The sequence below is a fragment of the Melanaphis sacchari genome, unplaced genomic scaffold (genome assembly GCF_002803265.2).
Source record: "Melanaphis sacchari strain LSU unplaced genomic scaffold, SCAv2.0 Contig9_pilon_pilon, whole genome shotgun sequence".
Taxonomy (NCBI): Eukaryota; Metazoa; Arthropoda; class Insecta; order Hemiptera; family Aphididae; genus Melanaphis; species Melanaphis sacchari.
This window is the reverse complement of record NW_020271711.1, coordinates 354,699-364,292: the sequence shown is the minus strand read 5'-3', so window position 1 is coordinate 364,292 and position 9,594 is coordinate 354,699. Positions and strand designations below refer to the sequence as shown.

At 38.7% G+C, this 9,594-nt stretch overlaps 1 protein-coding gene across 3 annotated transcripts; it reads right to left on the bottom strand.

The window, feature by feature from the left end:
- Window positions 1-63: 63 nt before the first annotated feature.
- Window positions 64-9,224, bottom strand: LOC112603171 (AT-rich interactive domain-containing protein 1A-like). Of its 3 annotated transcripts, none has more exons than XM_025351625.1 (10): window positions 8,195-9,224; window positions 6,898-6,963; window positions 6,096-6,843; window positions 5,413-5,983; window positions 5,138-5,240; window positions 4,728-5,048; window positions 3,652-4,001; window positions 3,022-3,145; window positions 1,148-1,359; window positions 64-1,037 (listed from the first exon to the last, which is right to left on the bottom strand). In XM_025351625.1, exons 1-10 carry the CDS (start codon window positions 8,229-8,231, stop codon window positions 216-218), a joined length of 3,354 nt encoding a protein of 1,117 aa, XP_025207410.1. In that variant the 5' UTR covers window positions 8,232-9,224; the 3' UTR covers window positions 64-215. The 3 variants fall into 3 exon arrangements, with proteins under 3 accessions (XP_025207410.1, XP_025207411.1, XP_025207409.1); XM_025351626.1 differs by having other exon boundaries at window positions 6,910-6,963; XM_025351624.1 differs by having other exon boundaries at window positions 6,096-6,963.
- Between the last annotated feature and the right edge of the window lie 370 nt (window positions 9,225-9,594).

The window sequence follows — 9,594 nt, the reverse complement described above, 5'->3', positions numbered from 1 at the left end:
AATAATAATAATAATAATAATAATAATAATAATAATAATAATAATAAAATAAAAATAAAACAATCAATAAAATTCGCTGATTTTTGCGTATACTTATTAAGCGATGTATTTATGATATAAACATTGTTTGTTTTATATTGTGTATGTTTGGTGTGCACATCAACAAAAAATGACAAGACATTTTAAGTACTATGTGTATTGATTGGCAGTGTTATTTACAATCCCATGTGTTGTTGCTGTTGCTGTTGTTGAGAAGCAGCAGATGCTGGAGATTTTTTATCTCCACCACTAGATGAAATAGAATCACCAACACTATTGGGACCACCATTGCTTCCAGGGTTACCATTACCTCCAATAGATGATCCACCTCCAGCTCCAGGATTACTTCCTGGATTTTGTTGCTGTTGTCCGCCCCCACTATTTTGTCCAGATTGGCCACCATTTGGAGGTCCTCCACCACTGCCACCACCACTAGGTGGTCCTGTGACCCAAGAGTTTTGTTGTTGTTGCTGAAGGCCATTGGGGTTATTGGAAGATGACGATTGCGAAACCACAACTCCACCACCACTACCACCAGTTGGTGTGCCCGGGGCACTGCCATCTGCTCCAGATCCAGGTGGTGGAAATAGAGAATCACTTCCCATAAGACCTACTGGTCCCATCTGCCCTCCAGGTCCACCAACATTCATTGGTCCTCCAGGTCCCATAGGTCCTCCTCCGCCACTAACTGATCCCATACCACCAGGTCCACCTCCACTACCTGGTCCCATACCACCAGGTCCGCCTCCACCACCTCCTATATGTTGAAGATCATTGCCTCCAACTGAACCTACAGATCCTGGACCACCAGGGCCAACACCCATCACTGAAGCTGCAGCTGAGTTAGCAGCTGCAGCTGCTGCTGCAGCGGCGGCAGCGGCAGCAGCTGCTGCTGCAGCAGCATCGTACTGAGTGTTTTCCAGTCGCGTGATCAAACGTTCATCTTCGTCTCCAAATTCACCGCCCATCAGAGATGGTTCTCCAACAACCATCACGTCCTGTTTGATACAAATAAATTATAATAAAAAATAAATTCATAGTTCAACATTATATTAATTATTTGGACATAATTACGAATGTCATATGTTTTTATATACCGTGACCGTACCTGTGATGCTAGGTTGAACCCTGCGCCACCGGCTCCACCGCCCCCACCACCTCCACCATTTGGTCCAGGGCTTCGTTTCTTTGAAGCAGCAGTCGGCCCATTACCCGGTCCGCCACCTGGTCCACCACCGCCAAGTGTAGTTGGAGGACCTCCACCAGCTCCAGAGTTACTACCCTTGCGCTTACGCCTTTTGTTGGCCGGTCTTTGTGATTCTATTAAATACACAAAAAAAAAAAATGGATTAATATTTCGTATATTTTATGGTATGACTTTTTATCAGGGACTCAGAATTCGGAGTTAATAGAGTTAACCTATTAAAAAACGATAAAGATTACCACCACCTTGGTAATAAAGATATAACAAATAAACTTATCCATTAAATACTTACAGGGAGACTAATAAAATGCTGTTAAATCATATTTACCAGCGATGAACATATATTTAAAATCATTAAGTCACAAGATGAGCTATGACGTCTTAGTCAAACTCTACCTAAAATGATTCGCACTTACGTATGTCACTGTGACAAAACGTACAACAACTTAGCAAATTTGGCATCACTAGATCCAATTTTATGTTATAAATTATAATATATTATAATACAAAAGTAAATTGACTATGTTCATACATAAAGCACATTATTTGTTACCTTTTATTTGAATTTACAATATTTAAATTTTCAATAAAGTTATGAGTATGTTTGTATTATAAGTATTTTATTATTTTAATACAAACAAAACTCACTTAAAAATTAAAATATAAAAACTAACAAGAGAAAATAGATAATGCTCTTACCTTTAACTTTAATACTAGGTCAATTTATTTAAACATTAGATCTAATAAAAAAATCGACTTAATTTGCTGTTTTAACATTTTTAAGGCGAAGAAAACTTGTATAGGTGTATTGTTCTCGTAAGTCGTAAGTACTAACATGGTAATGTACCAAGGTAATAATTTGATTATTTATACACATAATACATGATCATGGTACAGCGGCAGTAGTATTCGTGTTTTATCCCAATCAAAAAATGGTATAAACTAATTCTATCTTAATCAAAAAGTGTATAAATCAATTCCGTCCTAGCAAAAAAAAAAAAGAGAAAATACTAATTCCATCCCCTGAAAATAAAATAAAATAAACGACTCCGTTCCTACTAAAAATATATATATACTAATTTTTTCACAACCAATAAAGGTATATACAATTTTGTTTCAGTTAAATAAACTATTCATATTAATTTAGCATAAATCAAAAACGCTGTATTTAATTCCATTCCACATAAAAAATGAATAAATACTAATTCCATCCCAATCAAAAAAGTCAAATTAAAAAAAAATATTCATACTATTTCCGTCCAGGCTAAAAAAAAATATTTATACTAGTCCGTCCTGGCTAAAAAAAAATATTTATACTAGTTCGTCTTGGCTAAAAAAACACTATTCATAACAATTCCGTCCTAATCAAAAAAAGGATCTTAGTATTTAATTTTTAAACACGAGAAGTAATTCAGATATAGTTGGTTCTGTAGTCTATTTAATTATTAAATAAGTTATTATACACGATTCAACAAAAGCTTGCTAGTTGCTGTATAAATTAACATGGTCAAGTAAATTTTTGAGCACAAGTGACCATTGTAACATGAGTAACTACAAAAATAGATTTTACCATACCAGATGAATTTGGTTACGGCTTGAGGTTAATTTTATTTATTACTGAGTATGTCAATAGTTATGTTTGTTAATGTATTTAAATTTTGTTTTGGAATTTTTATCTAAATCTCTATATGTATTATAGTTGCTAACTATAATACATGTTACTGAATATGTTTATATGTTATAAATTTATAATACTATTATATTTATGGTAATATTACCTGGTGGTGCAACCATACGTTGCCACTTTTGAAATAGAGTTGTCTTCAGACAATCTCTAGGACTGAGTGCATAAGCTTTGTGCCTGGACATCAATTCTTGCATGGGTTCCAATATGACGCATAACTGAAGGAAATTATTTAATACAATTAATACATTTAAAGTAATATAACTTTAGCTAATTAAAATAAATAACAGTAAACATCAATTTAAAAAAAAGCAATGGTGCGTTTGTTACAGAAAGATTTAAATAATTTCTACTAACAATGATATGTACCTCAATGGGCTTAATATAAATAAATGTTACCTAATGCAGCTTTTTTTTAAAAAGCCTAATTACTTTAATTGAATTGTTTTCTTTTATTAATTGTGTATAGAAAAGTATATTAGTTATTCAGTTTTTATATCTATTGTATTTTATTCTATCAGTCATCAACATTGTAAGTTGGACAAACTGTCGATTATTTAAAAATAAATAAATATATTTTTGTTGTATATATTATATTAACAATAAACTCAATTTTATTCATAGTTCCAGGAGGTAGAATATCACTATTCTATTGTGATAACTGTTGAAATAAGGAAGAATAATAATGATATTTAAGATTAGCTCCTAGTTGTCTAATACTTACTCTTAGATAATTAAGCGTTGAGTTTGTAATGCCCTGTCGTGTGATATTTTTTGCTACTTGTTGGTGAACAATTTCAGCATTAGGTGGTGGGGGTCCACCTGGTGGCCCTCCATCACTGCCACCTCCTGGTCCTCCTTGCTGCATCATAACAACCGCTGCAACAGCTGCGGCTGCAGACGATCTTGGAACCAATTCCCTGTGTTGCCTGACTGCTAAATGCCACGTCCGAATACGCATCATATCGTCATACGTAAATTCTAATGTAAGTCTACCCTCAGTGCACACCCTGGTATATACAGGCGGTGATGGAGGTCCTCCTGCACCACCCATCGGTCCACCGCCACCAAGCACTGTTAAAAAATAAGAATTAACTTATCTTATGCCTATACAAAATTATATACTTAAAATCATTGAATAAAAAGTATTAATTTTTTATAAATCAAATAACAGTAACCATTTAAACCAAATTAACCATTTAAACCAAATGGTGCTTATCAAATACTAAATACAAAATTAAACATATTAAATAACCTGGTACCAAATAGGACTAGGTTACAAGACCTTTATATTGTTTACTTTTAGAAGCAAATCAATATTTTTAAAAGTAAACCTATAATGAGGAAAGACAGCAATGTGCTTTATTAGTATGTTGACCGTACAAACACATTTTTTTAATGTTAGTTTTCATTTTTTATTTTAACGATTTTATTATTTAGGTATACATATATAATTGATATTGTAACTCAATCTCAAAATAATTTTAAATCAATAAATAAATAGTAGAAGCTACAACTTTTAATGATAAAAAAAACTGACCTTCAAACATATTAAAAAAAAAACTTCTCCTAATTTATGATTCTTGAAATAACTCATCAAAACTAGATTCCAAAAATTATCTAGTATTTATTCCTTTAATAAGAAATACAACAATGTATTGACATAACAAATATAGTGTATACTATTGTTTGTCCAATTCCTAAACAAGCCTAATAAATAATTGCTATGTAAAATTTTTTATTTATTATAATAATATACAAGTGATCATTCAATCATTAATATAATTTAAATGTACGTACCCGATTGCTGTGATGATGGAGGACCTTGAGCCACCAAAGACTTTTGCATTCCAATACCACCGTTTAGTGATGCAGGAGGTCCTCCTCCTACACTACCTGGACCACCAGGTCCTGGCGACTGAGCAATGGAAGACGGTGGCCCACCACCTGGATTTGATGTTAAATGTGTGGTCACCATGGTACAGTGATCACAGTCCAGGGTAAGGCTGGTATTGTGAAAAGACTCTTTGGTAGCATTAGCTCTTAAATGATAATACAGATCAGTAACTCCACCTTCAAATATTGACCTAAAGTATCTAGGAATCAGGGTTCTTCCAATGGCTGTCAATGTAGATTAAATACGTCAAAAAATAAATAATTGCAATTAATATTGTACTAAATAGAATATTAAGATAGATTATTATACATACAGTATCGCTTGGGACCATCTTCTAAGCAAAATGTAAGTGTCAATGTGGCATCATCTTCAAAAAACTCCGTGGCAAACTGGTCCCACCATACGTTGTCACTGTCCTATAACCAAACAAACAGATTAAATAAATAAAAGCAATAAAAATATAAATGCACTGTAAACCTTAATTATTTCATATTTTTTAAAACTCTAATCACAAAAATCATAAAATGCTTAAGTCAAAATAACATTTTTTTTTTTAATAATTCTATAATCATATACCGGTCATATTACCTCATTACGATTTTGCAGCCTCTTGTTTAATTCAAATATCCGATAATCAGGTTGCACATGATGTGCATGTGGTGGATGTGGGTGTGGAGGAGGTGGAGGTCCATGAGGACCACCATGATGTGGAGGGCCATGTGGATGATGTGGTGGCCCATGTGGTGGAACTCCTGCGCCGCCGTGTGGATGAAGAGGGACGCCACCACCATGGTGTGGTGGTCCGCCACCACCATGTGGGTGAGGAGGTCCACCATGGGGCCCACTTCCAGGTGGACCACCATGATGTGGAGGACCTCCGTGGTGTCCCGGGGGTCCGCCACCACCATGATGAGGAGGACCACCTGGTGGTCCTCCATGATGTCCTGTAGGACCACTATGGTGCACACCACCCCCTAAATGTCCCGGAGGTCCACCATGAGGACCTCCTAACACACTACCACCATGATGTCCTGGTGGTCCACCACCATGATGACCAGGTGGTCCACCACCATATCCTCCAGGTCCACCATACCCTCGGCGACCTCCACCACCACCAGGAGGACCATTAGGTCCACCTACCATTGACGATGGGAAACATCTGGATATGAAAAAAATTAATAAGTTACTAATAATTATAGAACATAAATAAACATATAATTAAACATTAAAGTAATTAAGATTTAATTTTTTTTTACTAATTATTAACTTACGAAGGATGATCAACCATCATACGACCACCGGGACCCGAATCTGTGGCATTCATCATTCCTCCACCAGCTCCACCACCCCCACCATGATGATTCATCATTTGTTGTTGTTGACTAAACGGCGATCCTGGAGGCATAGGACCCCCACCACTACTCCCATAAAATTGTTGACCACCAAATGGAGATTGTTGGGGAGGCGGAGGTCCAGACCCAGGTCGATTGCTTCCAGGGCCACCACTACCGAATCCCCCACCACCAGAACTGACTGAAGATGGTGATCCAAAAGGCATCTGTGCTCCACCGCCGCCACCATTGAATGGTCCACCGCCACCTCCATGCTGGCTATTTGGGGTGCCTGGTCCACCACCATAAGGTACAGGGGTTGAAGATCCACCTCCTCCGGGAGTTGATGGGCTATAATGTTGCTGTTGTTGGTGCTGTGGAGTACTATTACCACCACCACCACCTCCATAAGGGCCGCCACCGGGCGCAGGTGATCCTTGTTGTTGATGGAACAATGACGGGGACTGGTGACCTTGCTGTTGATGATGTTGCTGATATGGACCACCACTTCCAGGTCCTCCGGGGCCACCTCCATAACCCATGCCAAACGGATCTCCTGGACCACTGCCTGGTCCTCCTGGACCGCCACCAGTTTTCCATGAAGAAGCAGCTGCCGCTGCAGCAGCAGCAGCAGCAGCAGCTGCGGCTGCCGCTGAGCCTCCAGGTCCTCCAGGCACACCACCGCCACCTATACCATCATCTACTAGAGTTGCTGCTAAAGCTACAGCTGAACCACCACCACCTCCTGTATTACCGGCTCCGCCAACACTTCCACCTCCAGCTCCTCCACCTCGTCTACTGCATCCAGCTAAAATAAAGCAACAAGAAAAAATTATTTAATTATGTAGATATTAGGAATATTTGTAATTTGATAACATCGTAAAATGTTTATGCCTTAATAAAAAGGCTAAAAACAACAAAATTGTATTTAAGAACTCTAGCTTTGAAATAAAATAAAAAAATTAACATTGAAATTCATTGTACATTTTTATGTAAAAAATAATTTTGGATCAGTAAATATATTCTGAACATGTTAAAAATACATACATATCATATCTTGGTCTATAATTTCTTACATGAGTAGTTGTGTAGTTAAGAATTTGATTTTGAATATTATATTTAAATAGTTTATTAATATTTTATAGATACCTACTTAATAAATAACATAAATTCAGTATCTTAATTTATATATTCATGTATGAAGAAAACAAAATAAATTGAATTACCTATTAAAATTTTAAAAATTACAAATTGAATACTTAGTACTCGTTGATAGTTGTTTTTTTTTTTTTAATCAATTGATGTTTAATGTTTAATAAATATGGTAAACATCTAGATATACTTTTTTACTAAACGATCTCAATATTGTGTTCATTACTGAGCTGGGTTTGTTCTTGTACCCAAAAAAATTTTATTTAAATTTCCATAAACTAAAAGTTATCAATACAAAACTAATTCTTAATGTATTATAGAATAGTAAGTAGTCTTGTTTTTATACACACATAATATTTAGATTTTATGTACCTATAGTATTAATGCCAGATTGTAAGAACACTCATTTTAAATGAAATATTTAACGAATCAATACAGTTAACTACTTAAGCATGATTTGATGACCTACAATTATTGGTCTAATACATAAATAAATTTTGTACACAAACCACCAGCATATTATGATTATGAAATTAATAATTTTAACTCTTATAAAAAAATATTAAAATACAAGAAATATCATCTACCTATAATATGTTGTCATGAGATGTTCACAGATTAAGTACCAATGAATATACTAATATGTGTAATACAATACTCTTTAGTCATCATACCATATCAATATTAGTATAAAAGTCACTATTTTCATTAATCAATTTTTCGGGCTACAAGTTTAGATATATAATAAATATTGAAAACGTCTATATCTTGTTGATAATAACTATTAATTATTAATTAACTACATTAGTCATTAATAGATGCTATGCTGTGGATATATAGACAAATGTATTTACTCTGGAAAAAGAATACTCAGTATTTATACTCACATTTTTTACTACGTTGGCCACCGCGTCCCTGCCTCATATTAGTCTTTTTTCGGTAAATGATGAATACTTTTTAATTCCACTTTCTAAAATAAAATTCTACTCTTTGAGCGATCGTGTGCAGACAGTTCTCGATGTCGTCGATTTCAGTACCAGTGCTTGTGACGATAACCGCCTCCACTGCCACTCGTATCTGGCACCATCGATGCAATGACTGCGACCATCGACTCCTCGGACATGTCTATGATTTCGCGAACAGACAAGTGAATCGGAGCGCGAACACTGCTTATACACTCGATGTATACTCGACGTGTATCGAGCTAAAATTACCGAACGAGCGATACGTCAGTATATCGTCGGTCGCGATTCGCCGGCGACGCGGGGTACGACGAAAACGGTCGACGATCGGCCGTACACGGCCGCGCGTGTTTCCGGGGGAGGGCCGCGACGAAAATCCGTACGGAATGAAAAAACACTTGTCCGGCGGGCGGCTGGAACGCGCAAAACACGACGGCACCGCACTGGTAAAGGGGCGAAACGACGACCGGCGCGGCGGAGTGTAGACGCGTACTTGCGGCGGACGCGCCGCGGATACAACAACAACAACAACGATAATAACAACAAACGGCCCGTACCTATAACGGCGACGGATTCGGTAACCGAATAACGAGACAAACCGTCTAAGCGACGATCAGCACGTCGAATCGAATTCTAGCCGCCAATTGCGCCCGTGGACACCGCCAGAGTGGTTACGCGCGCGTCGTTCGGCCACGACGTGTTTACGGCGGAATCGTGTACGGCGTCCGGTGCCGCCGATGTCGGTGCTCGGCGTTGTCGGCGAACGGACGCGGACAGTGGTAGACGGCACAGAATCGCTGTGGTGACTGGTGGTCGTGGTCGGTTGGTGGTTTGCCGCCGCTGTCGCGCGTATATTACTGTTACGTAGAGATAGACGCCGTACGACGCTGCCGCTGCTACCTTGTCATCGCCACCGTAGCCGTCGGCCGCCGAGAGATATCGATAATAATGTGCGCGCGCGCTGAGCGTGTGTGCGTGCGTGCGTCCGTCCGTGTGTATAATACGTGTGTGCCGTAATAGCGGCCGGTGGGCGGTCGGCGGTGTTGTCGCACTGGCGGGTGGACTGGCGGGCGGGTGGGAGTGCGGGCGACGGCGGTGGGTGCACGGACGTACGCGCCGTGACGGCGGCGGGGGTCGCGGGATCGGGATCGGGAGGCGGTGATGGCGCTGTGTGCTGCGGAGTGGATGGCAATCGAGCGACGGCGTCGCCGAACCGACGCGCAACGAACGCACCGGAACGGTACGCGCACCGATCTCGGGCGGCCGGACGGCCCGGACGGCAGTTCGCCTCCGTGCGTGCCGACAGATGCCTCCATTCGCCGTAC

Coding starts and splice junctions, on each gene's coding strand:
- LOC112603171 (XM_025351624.1), bottom strand. CDS start 8,231: ATGAGGCAGGGACGCGGTGGCCAACGTAGTAAAAAAT. Junction 3,146..3,651: donor CAACGCTTAATTATCTAAGA/GTAAGTATTAGA, acceptor AATTTCCTTCAG/TTATGCGTCATATTGGAACC. Junction 1,038..1,147: donor GGTTCAACCTAGCATCACAG/GTACGGTCACGG, acceptor TGTATCAAACAG/GACGTGATGGTTGTTGGAGA.